General features: G+C 48.7%; 1 protein-coding gene across 1 annotated transcript; it reads right to left on the reverse strand.

The window, feature by feature from the left end:
* Positions 1 to 401: 401 nt before the first annotated feature.
* Positions 402 to 24,842, reverse strand: Nsmce1 (NSE1 homolog, SMC5-SMC6 complex component). Its single transcript, XM_028764201.1, has 8 exons — positions 24,728 to 24,842; positions 19,589 to 19,735; positions 6,325 to 6,446; positions 6,112 to 6,189; positions 5,101 to 5,247; positions 1,883 to 1,999; positions 1,026 to 1,146; positions 402 to 600 (listed from the first exon to the last, which is right to left on the reverse strand). The coding sequence occupies exons 2-8, from the start codon at positions 19,722 to 19,724 to the stop codon at positions 521 to 523; spliced, it is 801 nt and encodes a 266-aa protein (XP_028620034.1). The 5' UTR covers positions 19,725 to 19,735; positions 24,728 to 24,842; the 3' UTR covers positions 402 to 520.

A 24,842-nucleotide genomic window follows, 5' to 3' on the forward strand; every position in this document is an offset into this window, starting at 1 on the left:
GCGGCAGCTGGGAATGGTGGGGGGGGGGAATCTGGACTGGACAGCAGTCGTGAGGCCAAATGGCAGGGGCCAGACATGGTTTGAGATCAGCCTGATGTAGACACGGGGACAAAGAGGCTAGACTAACTCTCAGGCCACTTGCTGAAATAACTAGTGGACTGGTGGGGACAAAAGGCCCCATGGAAACAGCACAAATCTAGTCCAGCCTTCAGGGGTCTGCTGCACTTGGCCAGAGTAAGGTCATTTTGTAGCTGTGGACACTAAGGCTAATATCATGGGCCAAAACTGCAGCAAAGCAAAGGCACCCAGAGCCAGACAAGGAGACATCTGCCCAGGGCTGCCGTTCAGGGCCGGTCTCCTCAACTCACCAAGGGGGAACACAGCCCCACACAAGCCCTGGATTACAGAGCACAGCGCCATCAGGGAACATTTACTAAAAACGTTTTAAGAGCAAATATCAACAAAGGAGGCATGGGCTGTGAGGGTCAGCCCACCAAGAGCCAGACAATGCAGGACATAGCTAGTGCTGCCGGGTCCGCAAGGACTTTCTGCTTGACTTGGAGACGCCAGCCTCCCTCTCCTTCTCAGGGTCGTAGACTTCTGTGTATAGAACAGCACACAGACACAGTGAGCAGAATGGCGAATCACTGATCACACACACCACCAGCTATGTCTACAGCTGTTTCCCACAAGAGGATGCAGCACTGCTCACCCTCCCCCACAGCACCATGAACCGGGCAGCACAGCTCACTGAGTGAGCTAGGGAGTGGCTTTCCCATCCCTGTCCCTATTGTTTGGCTCTCACAAGCCTTGGGGTTTCTATTGGATTCTAGAGCCCTGTAGAACAGGGCGGGCGGGCAGCGTTGACCTGTGCTTAAGCAGATCACCAACAATGACCTTAATGCTCAGAGTCTCCCTCAGCCCTCCCTCCAAGGGTGCTCTTGGGGCCCAGACTTAGAACAGAGGTCCTACAGACACACATCACCAGGCTACCCCATCCCATGAGCACTCTGGAGACCACATACCAGGTATGTCGTGAGGCCAGTAGTCATTACAGTGGGGGCAGCGTGGTTCAGGGGTGGACTGGAAGTACTTGGCCACGCAAGGGAAATGCATCTTAATCCCACATGTCTCGCAGCTTTGACCCTGAAACAAGAAAGCCTGATGACCATGGGCCAGTTCATCTAAACTTCACAGCCTTCAGAGAGCTACAAGAAATGGCTACCAGGCCCCAGCTTAATGCTGGCAACCAACCCAAGCCCTTCAGTAGGGCCTTCACTACAGAACTGTGAACAAGTGGACACGGATGGGAGATGCTGAAAACCTCCCTCCCTGCCAAGCCCCCAAGCACAGGCTCCCTGACCAGAGTTCCTGGTGGGAGACAGAGGCATACAGCTTTCCGGAAGGCCATGGCAACATGTATCACACACTTTAAGATCAAGAGAAGCATGTTGTAAGCCAGAGACTCTACCTCCAAGAATCTGAACATAAAAATATCATGGGCCCCTGTGGATACACGCATAGAAGATCAGTATGGAGTCTGATTGCCCAAGATAATCAAAAAGAAGCAAATTCGGGCATCCAGCTTGACTGAACTGTAGGCAAGCTGCGAAGCTGCAGCTGAAAACCAGGATGGTGGGGACAGAGAAACATGTGTCACAGAGCTACCAAGACTTAAGAGATCCTTTGTACAGAAAAGATATCAGCCAGCACCCAACAGCACCCTTGGGATAGAGCTGAATGGCCAGGGAGAGAACTAGGGGTGCATCAGCAGCGGAGCGTATCATGGCCTGTCCTGAAGGTGCCATATCCTGAGGGCTATAACAGTGGAGATCTGGTGGGCTGAGCATCAGGACCCCACCCACACTGCTGCCTGCAGTACCTGGATGAGGAGGCCATGGCAGATGTTGCATATCTTCACAGCATCTGGGTAGCTCTCTCGGATGAACTGCTCCATCTCCAAGATAGCCCGGCCGTGCAAGGTGAACTCCCCCTCCTTCTGCAGGGATACAACACACTCAAGCTAGCTCAGTGCTGATTCTCCCGGTCCCACAGCCCAGAGTGCAGGAGGACTAGGTCTAGATGCTCTAGTCACTACATGCTGTCACCAATCCCAGCCAACCAATATCAGCAAAGTCCCCTTAGCCAAACCTCAAGAAAGGGAAACTAAATGTCAAACAATGGAGGTCAAAGTCTTCTTATCCTCCAGATCTCAGAGCCTCCCTTGCCTTCACAGATGCAATGACCCCATCTTCACAGCCACCCCACAAGCTAGTTACAGTCACTGACTTCAGCAAGGGAAGACTGAGGCCAGAGAGGAGAGAAGTCTCCCAATGGGTAACCCAAGACAGCCCCAGCTGGGTGCCCACTCCCCTGACAGAGCCCTTCCCACCAGTGTTGCTCTACCGCTGCCAGCCCTGCCTGCCACTTTACAAATGGAGCACAAAGAGCCAGCGTGGAATCTCAGTGGTCTTGGGCATGTGAAGTGGACAGAGAGAAACTGACAGGACAGCTACACATGAAGGGGCCCTGTAGTAGAGGGAGGCTGAGGAAACAGTCCGACAGGACAGTCCCCCTGATATTGCTGTCTTCCACACCTGAGTTCCCTCCACACCCACCACACAGTAGGGAAGGGTGCTTGTGGAAACTGTGCTGCTTTTCCAAGGCAGAAGTGGTAGGGTGGGAGCAGGGCATTTATGAGGGGGCCTGGTGACCAAAGAAGCAAGTGAAATTAGTTCCAGGAGCAAGAGTGGGCAGTAGGAAAGGAGTTCAGAAATAGTAAGGCCTTCATACACAAAGCACTAGTACCCTGAGCAGTGGTTATTGCTAGGCAGAGAGGGACTTGGAGCCTCCTCAGGTGTGGTAGGAGCATGGCTAACTTCCAAACTATTCTCAGTCCTTTGGGTATTACCTGTCAAAGATCCCAGATCCATACTGGTGGCCCACTACTCAGCCAGCTCCCTGTACCTCGTTCCCATGCTTTTGAGGCTGCACCCCACAAGAGGGAGTCAACCTGGGCTACAGGGAGATGTGGGCCAGGCTCTGATGCCTGCCTTACCCTGCAGTGCACAGTCTCCCATTGGGCCATCCAGCTGCATAGGACCTCAGAGCCTCCAGGGAGGAAAAATGCCCTTGAGCAATAAAACCCTGTGGGAAGCCTTAGCAAAGGGAGGCTTCATTTCTGAGGCCAAAGATGACTCTAAAACTCAGTCCTTCTGCTCAAGGAACCGGATGCCTAGGATAGCTTGGCAGGGACCAGCCAGCAACCCGGTCAACAATCCTTCAGTGGGTCCCCACAGAACTCACAGCAGCCCTGCCCAGATAGTGGAGGAGCCGGAGGCGCTCTCCCAACCACATCCCCTACTGCCTGAGCCTGTGCCTTCCTTCACCAGATACATGGTGAACAAGAACTCTAGGGATGCCCAGTAGCAGGACTGAGGAGACTGAGGGGCTAACGGGTGCCAAGGTGGAGGGCCTCCATGCTCCCCTCCACAGCAGCTCACAGAGTTCTTCAGGACTCCCATTAAACCCTTGTACAGCTCAGAGCTGTCCTGCAGAAGGCACAGCCAGCAACTTCATTCTGAAAGGCACCAGAAGGAAGAGGTCTGAATGCCATGGACACCATGGTAGGCCTCAGAAGCTGGAGGTGGGACCCCTCCTCCAGGGGAACTCGCAGTGAGTTCATCTGCTGGCTCAGTCACCCACTCAGCAAGCAGTTATATTCTGAAACAGGGCAATGAAGTCAGAACCCCTGCTTTCAAAGTCTCCCTCAGAGAACACATCAGGAACATTGTACACTGACAAACCCACCCCAGAGAGGACAAGAAATGGAGTCACTGATGTGTGTGCTGCAGGCACCTAACCAGGTGTGTTACCTGCATGTTCACTGAGTGTCAGCATAAGCAAACCAACCAAGCTGTGGTCAGCACACCTTCACAGGACACACAGAATAGCCCTAGGCTGGTCCTCACTCCCCAAGGCCACTCCTACCTCTCTCTCTTCCCGGCAGATACCTCGGATTATAACTCTACCAAGGTTCCCAGAAAGGAAGTGAAGGGTGGTGGATGAGGCCTTGAACAGCACTCTCAGGCCATGACTGACTACCCAAGGAAGCCGCAGGAGACTATGTAGCCAGCTGTAAGCTGGGGCTCTCGAGGGGCAGAGTGGGATCAGTGGGGCCACCTTGAGCTCAAGTCTGGGCTTCTGCAAACAGTATAAACATTTGCTTTGCTCCAGCCAGGCCTCGCCACACAGCCTGCTCCTCCCAGACCCCGCTGCGTCTACATGTACTCTTTGCACCTCTAGGGTCAGTGTCCTAAGTGGAAGGGCCAGGAGCACTGGCCCTCAGCAGCACAGTACTGACAATGGAGTCACAGCAGGCACTCTAGAAGCCTCCATGGCAGGTGGTCCAACAAGGCACTTCACACTCTCACACTGGCCCCTCCCACACCAGGATTCCTATCCCCAGCGGCAGGAATGAAAGAGCAATTACCTGTACCAGAGGTCAGACCCAGGAAGGCATTAGGGCTATGCTCATCCCACAAACTTTATCTCTGTTACTTTTTCATAGCTGTGCCTGAAGTAACTATTAGAAGAAAGCATTTAATCTGGGGCTCACAGTTCTGAGGGCTAGAGACCATGACCACCATGTGGGGGAGCATGGCAGAAGGCAGACAGCATGGCCCTGGAGCTACCTCTGACAGCTTATATCTCAATCCATAAGCAGGATGGGAGTATTTTGAAACCTCAAAGCCCACACCCCAGTGACACATCTTCTCTAACAAGACCACGCCTCCTACCCCTTCCCAAACAGTTCTGCCAACTAGAGCCAAGTATTCAAACACAGGAGCCCGTGGGGCCGTTTTCATTCACAGCACCACATGATGCCTGTCTGCACCAGAGCTCAGAGAAACCTTCTATCGATTCCAGCCTCTTCCACTTGTGGCTGCAGCATCCAGGACAGACCATGTGAGTGTCAGGAACACAGGCTCTCCTCTCATAGGTCGCTGAAAGCTTACAGTAGAGAAGGGCCCACAGATCTGCCTGGCTCAACTGACAGAACACAGATTGTGTACTTCCAAGTGAAGGCCACCAGGGTACCTCAATCAGCCACTTGCTCTGCACAAACTTCTGCAGCACCTGCTCTGCTTCCTTCTTCCTCATCTTTTTGCCTTTGAGTTGATCAACTAGGTTCAAAATGTTTGTAGAAGAAGCAAAGCCAGTTTCTGAGTCAACGATCAATTCCAACTGCAAGAGAAAGAGGTGCCTCATTCATCTATTTGAATAACAAACATGGCCTCTAGCCAGCCCTGCCAGGCCTGGGCTAAAATGGCCCCAACACAGGCAAAGTGGTACAGACAGTGCTTCAGGAAGAGAATGTATAATAATCAGTACACATGTCCAATCTAACTCCCGTTACACCATCCCAGAGTAGTGCTCCTGCCCTGCCTCTGTCTCCCTGAAGGAGGAGAAAAACCAATGAGGCACATGAGGCAACACCTCTCCTCACAGAGAGGCAGAGGAGCAGAGCCAGTGTGGTCAGGAGGAGAAGTTGCGTGGACTCACACAAGGCACATTCCCTAAGACTTCTGCCTGTGGCGGGACAGCTGCTAGGTATCCTATGTACACACAGGGGTGTGGCCCTTGTCTGAGCCGTAACTCCACACCATTGCTGACAGCCTAGGAGCACCATGAAACCATAAAACTAGAAAGTCTACCTGTCTTGAAGGGCTCAATCAAGCTGAAACTAGAGAGGGGTGCTCCTTTCCTACCTTTCCAGTAACTCCCATGTGCTTCCGGGACTCAGAACCAGTCTTAGCCAGGTGTGTGGCAGATGCACTGAGCAAACTGCTACAAAGTTTGGAAGAACAGGGCTCTCGCAGGTCAGCCATTCAGTGAGCACCTCATTAAAGTTCAAGGTTGGGTTCGGAGCAGTCTGGGGCAGGGACTGGGACCCATGCACTCCAACTTCTCAGATGATTTGTCTGGCAGGTAGCTTAAGGCCTGTGAGACCCAGGAAGCTGGGGAGCATGACAGTGACCCCCCACAATTCAGTTTCTATTTCCTCCCATTAGAAGCACAGCATACAGTAACAAGGAGTACTGTACTCACAGCCTTTCTAAACAGATCCAGCTCATTCTCTGCAAAATCTGTGGCCATTTTGGAAACTGAAGTTGTAGCAAGATTCACCTAAAAATCAACCACATAAGGATCAGGCCATGTCTCCGTGACAAAGTTGATCACTTTCTCATCCCCGATCAGAAGACTGCAGAGCCCTCTGAGCCAGTTTCTCAAAATGCCACTAGAGGGCGCTGCCTCACATACCAGTGCATAAATGGGTCTCCCGTCGTCTTCAGTGACTCCTTTCTTTATCTCAATATACAGAGACTCCAGGACACTGTTGATGTTGTTGATGAAATCCTCCAGTTTATCTACAGTAGCATTTCCTGGAAATAAGCAGGCAGGGATGGGAGTGGATTCATCAGAAAAGCACACACAGCCTGTTTCAATCACTGCCACCTGACCACACTAGCAGCCTAGCCAGAAATGTTTTGGCTTTCTTGGGCCAATGCCAATACTGTGTGGTTTCTTTCTTCCCGAAGTGCTCAAAGATAAGCTGAGACAGAGAGGGTTTAGTGAGGCAGAAAGGCCTCGAGATTGTTATCTCAGACCACTGAGACAGTGGCCTTCCTTCCTCTGCCCCAAGGCTTCATGCTGTGCCAGTGGCCCTCCACAGCTCCCACCTCCAAGGAAGCCAGCCAGGACACACCTGAAGGCCTTGGGCCAGCCCAGGCCTAAATAAAGAACCACAGCAGGGTAAGAGGCTCACTGAGGCAATCACTACAGAAGAGGCCCTGATCTGAGTATAATCCAAGCAGCTATTGCCCAAGTATCCTCCCCCTGGCCCTTCTCAGGCCCTGGCAGCCCTCTAGCACAGACAGAGATGGTGAGCTGTAGGAAGGAGCCTGGCTCTAGCAGAAGCTCATGGTAGGCCACCATCAGGAGGCCACAGACAGTGACCTTTTTAAGAGTCATGAGTCTGAGGGGAGTACATCCAGAAGCAACATCATGGGGGACTCAGGTAAACAGATTCTAATGAGCTGGTGACAAAGACCAGGAGAAGCTAAAAGGGAGAGGACACATGTTACACATCCCAGCTTGGAGATTCAGCCCTTCTGCAGGCAACAGAACCTTCCTTAACACAGTGAAGGCATATGGCCAGCTTCATTGTGCTGGAACTACCTATCTGCAGTGTGATACTTTCAAGACAAGAGTATTACTGTTTTCATTTATTAAAATAATTTCAAAAGATTTATACTTTAAAATTACTCTGGGAAGCCCAACAGTGGTGGCACATGCTTTTAACCCCAGCACTTAGGAGGCACTGGCAGGCCTCTGAGTTCAAGGCCAGCCTGGTCTACAGAGTACGTTTCAGGGCAGCCAGGGCTAACACAGAGAAGCCCTGCCATGAAAAAAAAAAAAAAGCAAAAAAAAATTTTTTTTAAATAAAAAAACAGAACCACTGGGAAAAAAAAACTTCAGGAAAAACAAAAACAGAAAACATGCCATCATTTATGTTGTAAACCATAATAGAAACAACAAAATCATACCCAGGACGAAGGCCCAGGTTAACCCTCCACTGCGCAGATGACTAAGGCTGGCACTAGAAAGGGGACTCATCTAAAGGGTCATTACAGGGATCTGATCACCAACTGTTTAGCTTCCTACAGAAAGTGGGCATTTCTAACACTGTATAAAAAAAATAAAGTCAGCCTAAAAGACAAAAGGTCATATTGCTCGCAGGGGAAGACATGCAACATTAAGGGCATACGAAGAAGACTCGGGCTCCTGGGTTCATAGTAATAGTAACATATGTGTGCTACTTTCCCCTTTGTTTAGTAAATGCAAGTTAAATGAAAAATCAGTATCAGCTATTAAGTGAAAAGCAATGATGCAGGAAGAAGGAAGCCAGGACTCAGAACAGCCGCCCCCCATCACCAGAGCCGATGCAAAGGGGCCTTTCCCCATGAAGCACTTTCCTGGGCATGTAGGATGGCTGATGCATGGTGAGGACCCCTTCTGATCCCCAGGCACCAACTTTGGAGGACTGACACTGATTCTGGCAACAGACTCAAGTGCTCAAGAGCCACTGTAATAGAAATAGCATGGCTTCCCAATGAGGAATCACTCTATACACTTAGAAATGAAGGAAGACTGTGTTCGGTGCTGGCTAATGCCCAAGAAATAACTGGCCTTGAACAGAAGATTTTACTAACATATATACCCCAGGCTTATGTACTTTACATAAGCTGACCTCTTATAACATCTCTTCTAGGTCCTAGCCCCTAGTCACACTCAGAACAATTTAAACAGAGAAAGGTGAAGACTGCAAGTCTCTCCACTTGGGCAGATGAGAGACTCACACTACAAACACACTGCCAAAACTATCTCTTACGTACACCAGTGTTGTTCTTTTCAATAGTTGTTACCCAGTCCATCCTGGCCACCTGGCAGATTAGTGCTCTTCCTGATAAGAGCACAGGGGACTTATCGGCAGACAGGACTATTGATGATTGTGACCCTGCACTACCCCCTTTGAACTGCCATTAGAGGTACATCTTTGGGAATGGAACCTAAAGGCTGGTCACTCCTGGTAAGTACACATTTACATCCAAGGATCCTAAATTTCCCTTATCTCAACAGGTTAGCAGACCTCTTACCATGGGGGTGTTTGGAGGCAGTGTTCCTTTAGCTAAAGTCCACTTGTGTGACTTACGTTCTCCTAAGCAAATCTAGTATTGAGTCATTTATAACATCAGCTTTATTACTCTGAGTTTCTTGGCATCACTACCCATCACTGGGTAAGTGACAAGATCCTTTGTGAACAGGTTCAGCCCAGTCTCACCTCCCTCTGAAAGGGACAATTCACATTTTCCACCAAAGAGGTATCTCAAGGTGTCATTCAGAAAACTGTTCTCTGTGGGCAGATCAAAGGCACTCTAACACACTGTACTTTCCAAGTACGGGGCGGCGGGGCGGCGGGATGAGATCAACCCTCTTTTCACACAATCCCCAGGAAGGCCACATCCACGTGGCTGCTTCCACCAATGACCTCGTGTTCAACAGGTCCCCACACCCTCACTATCTCCAAATTGGCTTTGTTATTTGGTAGCAACAGGGCCAGCAGCAAAGACCTGATTCTCTATGAGCTTGTCTTCCCTTTCATCTCTAAAAGCCAACACAACTTTTTACCTCAATCCCTCTCTAAGCTCTCAGTGCTGCCCTCTAATCTCCACAACCTCCTGGCCAGGCTCGAACCTGACAAACTGATCAGAGTTCCCAGCACTGCCCTCCAGAGTTCTCAAGCAGTAACCTCATGGTGGTCACCAATTACCACATCTGCCACTTGCCCAAGGATCCCAAGCCTGGCCCCAGATGCCAAGCAGCCTCATGTCCTTCCAGAAGCTTCCCAGCCCACTCCATTCTAAGCAGGCCAGCTCTGGGGTCTCTTTGGTGCTACCAAGATTGAGGGTGCTGCTACTCAGTGTCAAGGTGACTATACAGGGTACTGCTGCCCACCCTGTAGCCCTTTAACAGCGAGTGGTCATTGTTCTGCTTCTATTGCTCCAGGAGGTCTTGGCTAAGAAACCACAGTTTGCAAACCTGCAGAGCTATATGTGGCCCCATGTGGCCCCGACTGTGCCATGTGACTCTAAGGCAAGTATTTCCAATCACAAAATCCTACTGTGGAAGAGTTATGAGTTAATTACCATTACTGACCCCAAGCCTCTCTTCAGAATCTTGAACCCACTGAGAAAATGGCACATACTTCAAACACTGAGGGTCATGAAAGCCAATCAGAGACTGCTTCCCCCAATAGCAGCAGCCTACAGCTGGCAGTGTGAAGTGTGGTCTGCTAGAACACAAGGTGAGCACGCTCTGGGCCTAACCAGGGTCTATCTCCTTCCTTGTCATGCAGGCACCTGCATTTCTTCTAGGCTGTGATCATGAAACTCTACTTAATGCACCTTACAGCCTGCTGGACACTGGGCACTGGTGTGGTGCACTTAGCATTACAACCACCCTGCCAGGTGCATTATTAATGGCCTCCTCCTACACTGGTTGCCTAAAGAGAGTCAACAACTCAAGAGTTTCCCTAACTTGGACATAGAGCTGGCCTGCCAAACTCCAGATCCTCAGCCCAGGCACTGAGCCATACACCCTCAGTAGAGAAAACCTGAGAGCTTTCCCCCCACCACAACTCAGAGCTGTCAGAGTACTTCAGTCACAAAAAGGGGCTTTGCCAGGGTGTGTGGGGGGGTAGCATAGAAACTGCAGCACCCTGGATAAAGTCACAGGATTTGCTGCTGAGGTTGGAGATGATGTGCTGGAAGCCAAGTGGCTGACATCGGCATGCATGACATCACTTCAGTTCTGGTCTGCTCCTACCCCAAGATGGGCTGCAGAAAGGCAAAGCTCCATAAAGGCCCGGGAGCAGCTCTGCTGATTTTCCATTAGGACATGCTTGACAGAGAACCAATTAGAACCTGGGCCCAGCTTTACAGGGCGGTATCTCACTAAACAAAACAGGGCTCTCGGACTCAAGAGTTTAGCCCACTGAGAGTGCTTTTCTCTGGCTTAGATGTATTTCTCCCTTTTGTGTAACTGAATCTAGTGTGCCTTTACTAAAGAACTTCTTGCTAAATAAGACCCTGCTTCTATAGGCTGTGGGGCTTACAGCTCACTACACACTGGACCCTAATAGCAGGCGGTCAGGAAGTCTGCTGCCCTAACCTCTAAATGAGTCACCAAAGATAGGAAATGATATTTTTAGACAGAGAAAATAAGAGTAAAAATCAGCCCCAGGGGCCCAAACTGTTGTGAGCCAACTTGTCCTGTGACAGCAAGAAGACCACCTGCTGAGTTTACTAGTAAGGTAGGTCCTGCCACAAATCCAAGTGCCGGGCTGAGCTGACTCTCAAAGTTCAGGCTCCAGCTGGGGCAATGGTTCTCAACCTTCCTAATGCTGCAAGCCCTTAATACCAGTGATTCTCAACCTTCCTAACAGTGCAACTCTTTAGTACAGTTCCTCCTGCTGTGGTGACACCAACCATAACATTCTTTCACTGCTACCTTCACAACTACAATTTCGCTAATGTCATGAATCACAATGTAAACACCTGATATGCAGCTCCTACAAAAGGGTCATTTGAGCTCCAAAGAAGTTGAGACCCACAGGCTAAGAACTACTGAACAGGAACAAAGGAAAAGCTGGCAGGAAGGACACAGAGATGCATGGGGACCTGGGGTTTTCCTCCTTCAGAGTATATCACTCATCGGTCCTGGAGAAAAGACCATCTTGACCTTTGGACATGCGGGTGCAAAACTGAGAAGCACTGCAGTGCGGCTGTGTGCCCTGCTGCGTGGGGCAGCGGGAGAAAAGCCTCTGGCAGGAAGCACAGAACACACTTGACAGTGCTCAACACCAGCACATCAGCTCACCACAGCACTGCTCGTTCTTCTCAGCAGACCCTCAGGAACCACCACCCGGGATGGACATGTAGTGATGCACACAGGGGCCATCCTTTTGGTTCAGCGTGAATGATGGGGCCTCCTGCACTGGTCTCCACCTTCTGAGGTTGTTCTTCCATGTATCAATGTTTCAAAAAAAAAAAAATCCTTGGGTTCACAACTGCCTAATGACTCCTTCATCTTCAGGTGTCAAGTCAAGAAAGAGAAAAGTAGCTGGCCTGGTATGAGGTAGGTTGATTCTAGGGTGTGATAAGGAGATGGACTGTCTTAGTTGGGCTTTCTATTGCTGTGATCAAATACCATGATCAAAGTGACTGGGGTAGGGGCTGGGGTTCAGCTTACACTTCCGTATCACTGTCCATCACTGAGGGGAGTCAGGGCAGGAATTCAAGGTGGAAACCTGGAAGCAGGAACTAGTGTAGAGGCCAAGGAGGACCCCTTTCCCTCCAGTTCCCGATGCGCTCCAGTGCAGCACAGCGACCCTTCTATGGCTCATGCCTAGAACTCCACCCCGTCTCAGCACTCCTTCCAGGGAGCATGCCCAGACTCAGGTGAGTTTATAAACTGTTCGTCACAGCCAAGGAGGGCAGGCGGACAATAAAGTCACTAAAACACGACAGTATTTTATTTGGAGCTAGCTTCCAATTGCTACTAAGACCTTTCTGGGAAGATGTGTTTACACAGTATGACAGAGTGGAACACAGCTAGAATGCCAGCATCACTGTGACTCACCATGAGAAAAAGGAAAGAGGTGCAAGTGTGTCAGCAGCTTGCTACCGTCAAATCCGGGTAAAGCAGGGAAAGGTTTACAAACACTGGGAGACTCCCACGTTCAATGGATACCATGCTCACCAAACTGTTTGCACAGCACATTTCCGGTACTTGTTTGTTAGGCTTACTGGAAAGTTTTCCAATCTTAATTTTTTAGATGTATTTATTTATTGTCTAGGGGTGTTTTGTCTGCATATATGTCTGCGCATCACATGTGCTAGAGGTCAGAAAAGGGTATTGGATTCCCTGGACTGGAGTTACTGGTTTGAGCCACAATATGGGTACTGAGAACTGAACACCTAGGTCCTCTGCAAGAGTAGCCACCCCATATGCTGGGAGTGGTGGTGCACTCCTTTAATCCCAGCACTTGGGAGTTGGAGATAGGTGGATCTCTGCTTGAGGCCAGCCTGATCTATATAATAAGTTCCAGAACAACCTGGGTTATATAGACCCTATCTTGGGGGAAAAAAAGAGCAGCCATCCCTGACCTTTTAACTCCTGAGCCATCTCTCTAGACACCAATCTGTTTGTTTGTCTGTTTGTTTTTTTTTCAAGACAGGGTTTCTCTATGTAGCCCTGGCTGCCCTGGATTCACTCTATAGACCAGGCTGGCCTCAAACTCAGAGCTCTGCCTGCCTCTGCCCCTCTGCCTCGCCTCTCTCCCTCTCTGCCCCTCTCTCTACCTCGCCTCTCTCTGCCCCTCTGCCCCTCTGACTCTCTGCCCCTGACTCTCTGCCTCTCTGCCCCTCCCTCTTTCTGCCTCTCTGCCTTTCCCTCTCTCTGCTCCTCTGTCTCGCCTCTCTCTGCCCCTCTCTCTGCCTCTCTCTCTGCCCCTCTCTCTGTCTCGCCTCTCTCTGCCCCTCTCTCTGCCTCTCTCTCTCTGCACCCTCTCTCTGCCCCTCTCTCTGCCTCTCTCTCTGCACCCTCTCTCTGTCTTGCCTCTCTCTGCCTCTCTCTCTCTGCCCCTCTGACTCAACCTCTGCTTCCCGAACGTTAAGATTAAAGGTGTGCACCACTAAGCCTAACCCTTAATTTTTATATCTAAAACTTTAAATATTTTATCTTCAGAATAACTTTTATACTTTACTAAAAATTAAAATAAAACTTAACAGTAAAATCAATTATAATATGTCAGTGGCACTAGCAGCCCCTAGAGAGAGCATTTAGGGAGAATGCTAGTGAACAAGGAGCCAGAGTCAAAAGGGCATTTACCTTGTCTCCAGACGGCTCCCAGGCTTCAGAGATGCTCAGCTGGGGAATCACTTGCCATGGAAGCAGGAGAACTCAAGTTCAATCCCAGAACCCAGGGAAAGGTGGAAGGACAGAACAGACCCCACAGATGCTACCCTCTACCTCCACAAGCACACCCTCGAGGGCAACCCTACACTCATCATGCACACATATTAGAAAATGCTTCTAAAAGCATCTCCCCATGAGACACACACTGGTTACATTAGTGAGAAAAGCCTAGCAGACATCATCTCCTCCACCTCGACACCTCATGTGACCTCATCTGACCAGTTTTACAGGCCTCTGCACACTCCTGAAAGCAGACTGGATCTAAGCAGGTCTTGGCCTGGAACCCAATTTGTTAATAGGCTAAATTATATAACCTTATGAGTTGACTTTCTTTTCTTCTATCATGCATCCCAGGCTGGCCTTCAACTGTCTCTATAGCCGAGGATGAACTTCTGATCTTCCAGCATCCACCTCCTAAATGCTGAGATTGCAAGTGTGCACACCACATCCAGCTTATGTAGTACAGGGCTGGTACCCAGGCTTCATGTGTACTAGGTAAGCTATTCTATCAGCTGAGCCACATGACCTCACTGGCTGACTTTTCAAACACTATGGTGGTATGAATAGGAATGGCCCCCACACCTTTATGTGTTTGAATGCTTGGCCATAGGGTGTGTCACTATTAGGAGGTGTAGCCTTGTTGGAGGAAGTGTGTCACTGTGGAGACAGGCTGAGGTCGTATGTACTCAAGCTACATCCAGTGTTAGACACAATCTCCTTCTGCTGCTTTTGAATCAAGATGTAGAGCTCTGAGATCCTTCTCCAGCACCGTGTCTCCCTGCATGTTGCCGTGTTTCCCATGACAATAATGAACTAAACCTTTGAAACTGTAAGCCTGAATCAAATGAAATGTTTTCCTTATAAGAGCTGTTGTGGTCATGGTGTCTCTTCATGGCAATAAAACCAAAACTGAGACAAATAAACTAACCCAATACTCTTCAAATAAGCCTACTTGATCCCGCTGTATCATCTTTGGGTTAGAGTCAGCATATTAGCTTAAGAATGCTCACAGTAAACGATGGTCTGTGATCTCTGTCCTCACAATGCCTTTGACATGACAGTGATGCGGGCCTCAGAAACTAAGGGAATAGGCACTCCCTTCTCATCACCATTCACTCAGTCAGGGCAGAATTGGTATTACAGACAAGCATCTGGACCTTTCTCAGACTTGGAATGCCTGACTTTACATAACACTGACATCTCAGGATAAGACCCCTAGTCTAAATATGAAATTCACTCAGGATTCCTATACACTTAATGACAGGCTAAGATAATTTTATATAACAGCTTAAAGAATGTTGTACATGAAAGACTGAGTGTGGAACCTCCTACTGTGTCAGGCTGGTACTCAAAAGATTCCAGATTGTGGTGCATTTGGTTTAGGAATGCTTAATCTGTATTTTAAATTTTATTTTCCTTTCACATTCATTTATTTTTTTCAGCAGTCAGAGAGTTGTTTTCTCCTTTCACTATGTAGGTCCTGGGGAATGAACTCAGGTTATCAGGCTTGATGAAAACATCTTTACCCACTAAGCCATCTCAACAGCCCACTGTAAACTGTTATTTCTTACTTAAAATTATGGCAGAGGGTTCTTGAGCTCAGAAGAGGCAACTCTTCCCAGTCTTCCCAGAAGCTACCTGACTCTCTGGCCTTCAAGTGGATATTTCCCTGGTGACATAGACTCTCCTGATATACTGGGTACCTCTGAAGTGTTCTAGATGTGCCTCTAGCTCAGCCTGGCCAGTCTGCCATGGCTGAAACCCGGCACAGCTGAGATCTAGGACAGCTGAAGTATCACCCCAATGCTGCCTATCATATAAGACACACCACCCAGCCTCTGCCCCTGGTTCCTGGCACAAAACTCCTTAAAAACCCTGGAAATTCCAGAGTGAGGGCACCTTTTGTTCTAATGAGGAAGCTCTAGGTAGTTTCAAGGTGGGGTCTGGTCACCAGAAAGATGGTGTCAGCATCAGAACCCCCCAAACTCTAGGGAAAGGAAGAACTAAAGACTGAGTTAATCATAGATAGGCTGCTCTACTTAATCAGGCCTATGTAATGAGACCCTCATAAAACTCCTGAACAGTACTGGGACCCCAGAAACTTCAAGTTCTTGGAGAGTGACACACTTAGAAGGCTCAGGAGCACCACACCATCTCACCTCCCAAACCCTTCCCTCCACAGTTTCTCTATCTGCCTATGTCTGAGTTATACAATTGTGGCAGACATGTCCAGACCACAGCCAACATGCCACATGCATCACAGCCACAGATGACGAAGTTGTCATATCACGTCAAAAGGCCAGAGACCCCACTTCCTAATCAACCAGCAAATGTACACAAAGTACTTTCCTGAGTGCTGAGTCAGTCTAGCAAATTAGCTAACAGGAAGATGGGGTCACAAAAGCCCTTGACTTGTAGTCAAAAGTTCATGTGACCTGAGTCTCAGCAACTAGCACCTTGAATTGGGACAATGTATGGGGCTGTCACCCTTTAGCTTGTGGAATCTGATGTTTCTCTCACAGAAACAGTGCCAAACTTAAATGAACTACTGGACACTTGTCCTGGAGAATGGACAAGGCAGCATGTCTTGTGTGGGGCAGGGGTCCCCATCAGTCTCTCAGGAGTTCACTTTGCTGACATTCTGCCTTCTCTGGACTGTTCTGGAAATGTCTCACTACTCCACCTAGATCCAAAGTGGAAATCCTCCACTTAGCTCCTAACCTCTGTTTTCTAAACTTCCTGTGCCTGTGACCAGCAAGGGGCTTCTACAGACACGATGTGACTCATGCCTCAAGGTCACCAGTCCCTAGCACAGGGCTGAGCTGGCAGTCTCAAGCAATAACACTGGAACAATATGCATGCACAGGGGTGTAAGCCCTGGACAGAATCCAAGGTCTTTAACAACATACACAAGTCTCCAGATTCTTTCTGAGGAGCCAGACGGTCCTATACCAAAATCTAATTCTTTCCAGTCAAGGAGAATGGGGAATAAACATTCCCCCAGGAGCCCCAAGGAGAGATCAGGACAAGCAGTGCTTCTGATGTGCGTGAATACGGCCCTGGCAGGCTGAGATCAGTCACTATTTTGTACCACACTTCTCTTACAATGTTTGTCCCACTGTGCAAGGGACTTTCCTGGGCAATGCTTCAGAATATAAGAGAAGTAATACTGGGTCTAGTAAACACTTTTTGATTTTTATGTCATTTAGCTCCATCATCAGTTGTTTTAAAATCTCTCTAGTAACAAGAATTCTTGGGACGTGGCCCTCTCCATTCTTTAGCGGCAGACAGGGAACAACAGCCTGGCTATAACCTGCTTACTTCAGCATATGAAGCACAAAAAAATAGTGCACTTGCCCAGGCTTGGTGGTGCAAAATTTAATCCCACCACTCTAGAGTCAGAAGCAGGTGAATCTCTGTGAGTTCAAAGACAGCATGGTCTACATAGTGAGTTCCAGGACTACATAAAGAAACCCAGTCTCAAACAACCCAGAAGAAGAAGAGTGAGGTGGGGGGAGGAGGAGGAGACAGACAGACAGACATACAAACAGACAGTACAGCAATCACAGAGGCTTCTCCCAGCTAAGGTACTACTTTCTGGTGCTGTAGTCAGCTGATGTCAACTGCAGTACAGTCACATCAGTACAGGGCAGTATGGCAGCCTGAGGACAAGAGCACACACTCACTTGACTTATGGCTGCTAAGTCTTTTGCTCACCTCCAAGGCTCCTGCTGTGCTTCCTTCACACAGTAGACTTCAGTGTGGCATGGATGGATAGGAGAAAGTGCAGTACACTTGGGGTTTAGCACTAGCCCAATTTCAGGTATGCACAGAGAGTCGCAAAACATATCCCAGCAGACAAGGGGCCATTGCTATAAGTCACTTCCTAGACAAATTCTACAGGACTTTCCTAAATTAGGTCATAGCAACTTAGAGGTTAAATAAAGCCAAAACTACTTTCATTCCAAGCACTAAGGCATCATGTGGCTCCAGCACAGCACTACAGAACCGTGCTGTCAACAAGAAACCAAAAGAAAGAGGGAAAAACAAAACCTGCTCTGTAGCCAAGAGATGTGTCTCGGCTGGGAAAATGTTAGCTGCACAAGTCACGAGGACTGGGTTCAAATCCCCAGCAACCATGTAAAGCCAGGTAAGAATGTACACATGTGCATCTGTATTCTTATTCTCTCCTTCCCTCTCCCCGCCCCCCCCACCACATATACACACACACAGAGGAAAAAGCATAAGAGATATCTCTGGAGGATGCTGAGTGGTAGACATGAAGTTCTGTGCAGCTTGAACCATGGAGGACATATGTGACACTCCTGCTCAATAAAGAGTCCCTCAACCAAGTTCCCCTTCCAATGCTGTTCAGGCAAATACAGATCCCAGGCTTCCTAGAGGACAAGCACACACTGGTCACAGTCCCCTGCCTCACGTCCTCCCAGAGGTCTGCACTGTGCACTGGGCTCTTCTCATCTAGGAATGGCGCCAGCAAGTACTGTTGAGCTCCAGAGCAGATGACGCTTCCGCAGGCCGCCCTCCTCAAGGCCTCCAGGCTCTGCTTGCTTCTGTGCATCAGCTCCCTCCCGGGATGTTCCAGAGGGTCTCATGCTCACTGCTTTGGAGACCAGGCTCCACGCTGCCTTCTTACATTCTCTCCCCACTGCATGTCTTGAAGGAAGCCCGTTTCTACGTTCTGCCCTCCTCTCTCAGTCCCGCACCCCCATCTCTATGGGCCCTACCTTACCTCTATAGAGCTCTAACTGAACACCTTACGTCCACTCCTCCAAGTCTTCCACCCATACCCCTTTCCTCACTCCTTCTGCCTTGGCTCACTTTTTTAAAAACCATGTTGCTGTTGTTGCTGCTGCTGTTGTTGTTGTTGTTGTTGTTAAAATTAGAAATACAGGAAGGGAAACAAAAATGCAGAACAAAGGCAAACACTTCCATTGCCATGAGTCAGAAGAGACAGTCAAGAATCCACTACCACAGGCAGGCAGTGGTTGTGCACCGTTAATCCTCGCACTCTGGAGGCAGAGACACGGACATCTCTAAGTTTGAGGCCAGCCTGATCTACAGAGTGTTTCAGGACAGTCAGAGCTACACAGAGGGAAAAACAAACCACTCTCACTATAATATGTTCCCGTCCAGCTTTCTTCCTTGTAAAGGAACACAGCATAAGATGGCGTGGCTCTGACTCCCACTGACATCCTCTTCTACACCCTTCCATGCAAAAGCCAGCACCACTGGTACTCACAGCACAACCTTCCAGTCCTCTGGTACTTTCCTGAGAAAGGAAAATAATTTTGTACTTTTCTAGAACCTAACACGGTGACATCGTAGAGTAGGGTCAAATTTCCTTCTCATTCACAAACTCTCCCATATGCCCACTCAACACAGTCGGCTTCCTGTGAGTCTATGGAGCTTTCCTTACTGACCTCATTGCTTCTACTGAACTTCCAATGACCGGAGGCCTCAGTGTGTACCAAGCCTTGTCCCCAAATACCATCTTACAGCTCCCAGTGACCTGCGGAGGAAACGCTCCAAACGCATAAGGCTAGCACAGGGCACAGAGCTGGACTCGTACCAGGCTGGCTGGATCTAAGGCTGTGCCCTGCCCATGTGCTAAGCTGCCCTCTTCCTAACAAAAGGCACCAAGCACTCTTCCTGTGCTAGGCTTAAGTGGCTCCTTAACTCTCAGGATCCTGTGAGTTACAGTCACTCTTCCCACCTTGAAGACATGGACACCAGTGCTGGAGTGCACACTGGAGCCTTGCTGTGAACTATAACTTCCCACATCCAGAACCCAGGCTTCTGCATCTCAGACTAATGGCAGAATCACTTCGGGAGGTAGAGAAAGATAAGATCAGAGTCTTGAATAGTTGGGTCAGGGCTACCAGATTATTTTTCTCATGTTGTTATCCCAACATGACTAGTGTCTGGTCACTCCAGGGGCTGCTGGGAGCAGGGACACCGCACTTACGGTCATGGACTTTGTAGCAGTGGTTCTGCAGGCGCCTAACCTCCCATTCCTCCAGCACGCCGTGAGTCATCAGCAGCTGGAGGAAGCGCCGGTGCACATCCGTCATGGCTCCTGCTCTTCTCGAGCTGCCCTGCATGTTGGCGGGAGCTGAAAAACAAGTGTCACTGTCACCTCCATGCACACAAGAGCAATGGCGGAGGGTCTGCCCTCCATTGTATTCAGAAATACACACGACTTGTGACTGTCAAAGTTCAGCTTGTGCTGGTGACTCCAGAAGGAAAAACAACAGGGTAAGCTCAAGTCCATCCCACTGGTTCTGGAGATTCGGGAGCCATAACCACTGGTTCTCAGCCCTCCTGAACTAACTACTTACAAAGCGGTGACCTGGACCACTGAAGTCTCCATCTTATTCAGTTTCTAGCCAAAAAAGTGGAAACGATGACAGAAATGTTCTCCCAAGAACTCCTGTAACTCAGCGAGTTAACACAGGTGTCAGTATAGTATTGCAGTAAGCAGCAAACCTGTGACAAACACTACAGGATAATTCTGAGTCTGTACCCTGTACCCTGAGTCTGGACCACTAACCAATTCAACAGCTCTGAAAAAACAAAGCCTTGTGTTATTCCTATAAAAGCATGGTACCCGCTGCTGAGGACACTGCCGAGAAGACCTTAAAAGACTAGCTTCCCCTTCTCCCCAGCTGCCAATAAAACATATCACAGGAGGACTATGGGCCATTTCTGTAGTCCTCTGCTCTCTCACAAAAGGCTATCTTTGGGTCCAGCAAGATGGCCTAGCAGGTAAAGATGTGTGTCACAAAAGCTCACATCTTGAGTTCAATCTCTAGGACCCACATGGTGGAAGGAGAGAACCGATTCTTGCAAGTTCTCCTCTGACCTGTACACGAATGCTATGGCATGTGTGAGCCCATACCCACACAGAGACACGCGTATATACAAAAATAAATGTAATAAAAACGTATCTTCCTACAAACCACAAAGATCAGAGCTGATAAACATACGGCACAAGGCAGATCAAACCCCTGCTCCTGACAGGCAGGCGGGGCCACATAAGCACTAGGCAGAGACTCACACGGGCTTGAAGCTGGGTGGATGGTGGAGGCCTTGCAGCCACATGACCGAGATAACACTCTGGTCCTCCTCTCTCCAAACACAAGGAGAGATTATAAAAAGGAAAACTCTGCAGAGGATACCCAGAAAAGCACCCGGAGTCTCGGAGGCTAGGCTGACCACGTGACCAGAGGTCCAAGACTACACTCTGGAGTGACTGACAGCCTTTGTTTCCCAGTCCCTATAAACTACCGTTCTGAAGATGAGAAGAGGAAAGCAGATTTTTGTTCATTTTTGAGAAAGAGTCACACTGTATAGTCCTGGTTGGCTTAAAACTCATCATGAAGATTAAGCTAGCCTGGAATTCACAGAAATATTCCTGTCTCTGCCTGCCTCTGTTTCCTGAGCATGCTGAGATTAAAGGCATGAACTACCATGCCTTTCTCAGAAGTTTCTTTTTTAAATGTTAGTTCTGTCTTCCCAGATTGCCAGCTCAATGAATAAACATGGCTTAAGGATTCAATTTCTGCCTCTGCGTGACAGGCAACATAAACTCTGGCTACACAATTAGATTAATGATAACAATGAAGAAAAATAGCTCAATAGCAGAGAGCTCACCTAGAATGCACCAGGCCCTAGGTTTGACTCTGGGATAAGGGAGGGAGAAAGGAGAAGAGAAGAGAAAAGAAAGAAAACAATTTAAAGATTAAAAACCAATCTATCCTCAAACTGAGAGGGCTAGTGTAATTTTATTAATGAGTCAAAATATACTTTATGGATTTTTATAAAAGGATTAGCAGAAATAAAGATCATCACAAAGTGGCAAAAGGTCACACAAGCAAACACACACAACTTCTTCAAACGTGTAAGCCTTTACGAGGTCTCACAACCTTCCTGTCAACTCATCAGGATTGCGGCAGCACACACAAACCCACCATAGGGTGGGAGAGCTTGCTGTCCTCTGGATCAGGGGGTGAGAACACGGGGAGCACGGGGAACGCTAAGTGCATGGGAGCATTCAGAACACAGGGAGAGGTGATCTGCAGGACAACAAAAGGAGAAGGGAACGGACCCTGCCCGCCCTGCTGGCTGCGGACAGCACACGCCAAGGCAGCCAGAGCCAGGCTACAGACTGGACTGACTGGAGACAATGAAGTTAGAAGCCAATACCCAGGAGGTGACTAAGGAAAGTCCATTTGCTCAGAATTTAAAGAATGCAGTTATAAGTAATCCCTTCTAGTCAGGTCTGGGGTGCAGGGCCTCATGAATCCAGCCTTGGGAGGGTGGAAGCGAGAGAGAAGGAAAGAAAGGACAAGACCAAGTCATCTGTTCCAGGATTGGCATCAGCCAATCAATGCAGCAGAGTCAGAAGAAAGAGGGAAAGCAGGTACTGAGTCAGAACACACAGAAAACAAGTTGATAACATGTGCTCAGGCTACAGTGCTAACAAAGACATAAGAGTAGGAAAGGATGTCCTTAGAAGACACAAAAGCCACAAAGGACAAAGCATAAAAGAATACACACTACTGGTTGACTTCATTAGAGAACCTCGCCAAAAATACCAAAGGAGGGGAAGGAAGGGGAGGAGAAGACATGCTGGAAGGTGTTTAAAATACACTAACCACAAGAGACTTCTTCAGAATACACTAAGAACCCCTGCAGATCAAGAAGAAGAGAAAAATAAAGAGAAGAGCGGATGCAGAAGCAGCACGAGAGGTGATGTATAAACAAGAACATGTCAAAAAGGTCACACAGAATCAAAGCCACGCTGACACAGTCACAGTAACACATGCCAGCAATCCCAGGATACAGAAGGCTTTGGCAGAAGAGAGAATGAGTTTGAAGTCAGTCTGGACTCTGTACAGAGTTTTAGGCCAGTGTGGGCTATAGAAAGACTCTTGCTCGGGGGTTAAGAGCGTATCCTGCTCTTACTAAAGACCAGAGTTCTGTTCCCAGCAACCTCAACCGGCCACTCAGAAACACCTGTTGAGTCCAGCTTGGGAGATCCTAGGTCTCTGAAGGCATCATGCACATACCCACACTCACATACACACACACATATATGGGTAAAATAAAATCTGAGAGAGAGAAGACAATGGAGGGAAGGGGAGAGGAGAGAAAGGGAAGAATCTTTAGTTGGGTAAAAGTGATGGAATGCCTAGACTGTGACTTTCATCCACTTCTGGGGGCAAACAGATTCCAGCAAACTTGCATGTCCCCAGAAACACCATTATTATGTACATTCCTTACAAGAGTGTCCACACTGGCCCCAGGAAATGTGTCTGTAGAGACATCATGTAATGGAAGTCTGGCAACACTATAAATCCCTTACCAACTAAGCAACAGCCACATAAAGGGATTCTAACCACACCATGGAATCCCTGACAGTGAAGAAGAAAGCAAGGCTACTCACATCTACATGGGTGCTGCTCAGTACACACTGCATGCAAGCTGGGTATTGTGCCACATACAGAGGCAGGTGAATCTCTCTGAGTTCAAAGGCAGCCTGGACTACACTGCCAGCTCCAGGCCAGCCAGGGATACAGAGAAACTGTCACAAAACAAAACAAACCACAAACACACAAAACCACACCATATGCAAAAAGCAAGTCACACATTCACACAGGATGCCAAAGACTGAAAGAACTATATACAGATCACCTCGGGGCCATAGCAAGTCAGTGAGGCCTACCAACAGCAAGGAAAACAGAATTCAGAGTAGTGGGAAACTTTGGAGAGGAGATTCAATGGTGGGGTGGGGGATAGGATGGAAGAATACATTTCTTAATTTGGTGGTGGTACACATGAGGTGTTTCACTTTACTTTTATAAGTATGTTACAAAATAAAAATACTTAAAGCCAGCTTAAATATTAATGAGAGAAGTGTGATGCAGAAAAAAGGTCAAATGGTGTCAAGTGGGGTAAGGGGGTCAGAAAATGGGAGCAGAACAGATCACAGGAGCCATGCTTGCTTGTGGCTACTGATGGCAACTATCTGTAGCAAGGGACTACGCAGAGAGGATTAACCATAGATATGCAGCCCACTCAAAGGCGGCCCAAAGGACTTTAAAACACAACCGTTTACAAAATAAGCCTGGGCAGAGCATGGGTGGCCTGTGCTAGGCAGTGTTATATTGCTCTGATGGCACAGCCTGGTTTGAAACTCATGAGCTGAGGCTACAACGGTACACAGGTGACAGTGACATGGAGGGTACTACAAAAGCAGGCTTTCTTCTTAAGGCATGTCCAGTCCTTTTTTTTTTCCCCTAAAAAAATGGACAAATAATAAAGCCATGGTTGCTGGGCAGTGGTGGCGCACATCTTTAATCCCATCACACAGGAAGAAGAGGCAGGCAGATCTGAGTTCGAGACCGGCCTAATTTACAGTGTGAAGTCCAGGACAACCAGGGCTACAAAGACAAGCCCTGTCTCGAAAACATAATCATAGATGATTAGATAGATTGCTTAGATAGGTAAGTAGATGATAGACAGAACAAAACCATGATCTAGGTTCCTTATCTAGACTTCTCCAAGTCTTCCGTTAGAGAACTTGGTCTGGGTAAGAGGTGTTACTTGGGGTTATCAGCACGAAGTGCGACATAACACGGAGCACAGGATCCTACACTTTTCCAAAATCGGACAAACGGATGATTCTGAACACATTTAGCCTCGGGCTTTCAAATACCGACTCCAGAAACAAAACAAAAGGCGGCTCGGGGGTGTGCGGGGGCGGGGGGCACGAGGCGGGTGTGGTCGTTTTGGACAGAATGGTACAAGTGGCTGTCACCTAACAGTGCCAGTGGTGAGCCCATTAAGAGACCGAGACAGGAACTACACGCGTCCCAGGTCAGCCTAGGGGCTACATGGTGAGAGCATGTCTCAAAAAGACAAATTTTTAAATGTAAATTAAAAGTAAACAACTTGTTATAGAGCTATGTTCCAATCCGTGCCCTTTAAGGGCCTCAATATCTCCTCAGTGCCAAAGCCCGCGCCGACCCCATGGCCCTCCTCCCGTCGCCCACAGACGCCAGCTCTGATTCCCGCTGCACCCCAAAACCTTCATACGTACCGCAAACCAGCGAGGTCACGCCGGAAGTCACTCTCGGAGCCCGCCTCTGGGGCGGAGAGATCGCCAGTATGGAGCTCCTATTGGTGGTCTACGCGCATTCTCCCGCTCACCAGGG

The sequence above is a fragment of the Grammomys surdaster genome, unplaced genomic scaffold (genome assembly GCF_004785775.1).
Source record: "Grammomys surdaster isolate TR1022 unplaced genomic scaffold, NIH_TR_1.0 142, whole genome shotgun sequence".
Taxonomy (NCBI): Eukaryota; Metazoa; Chordata; class Mammalia; order Rodentia; family Muridae; genus Grammomys; species Grammomys surdaster.

Coding starts and splice junctions, on each gene's coding strand:
- Nsmce1 (XM_028764201.1), bottom strand. CDS start 19,724: ATGCAGGGCAGCTCGAGAAGAGCAGGAGCCATGACGGATGTGCACCGG. Junction 2,000..5,100: donor AGAGCAAGTGGCTGATTGAG/GTACCCTGGTGG, acceptor GTATCCCTGCAG/AAGGAGGGGGAGTTCACCTT. Junction 601..1,025: donor CTGGCCTCACGACATACCTG/GTATGTGGTCTC, acceptor TTCTATACACAG/AAGTCTACGACCCTGAGAAG.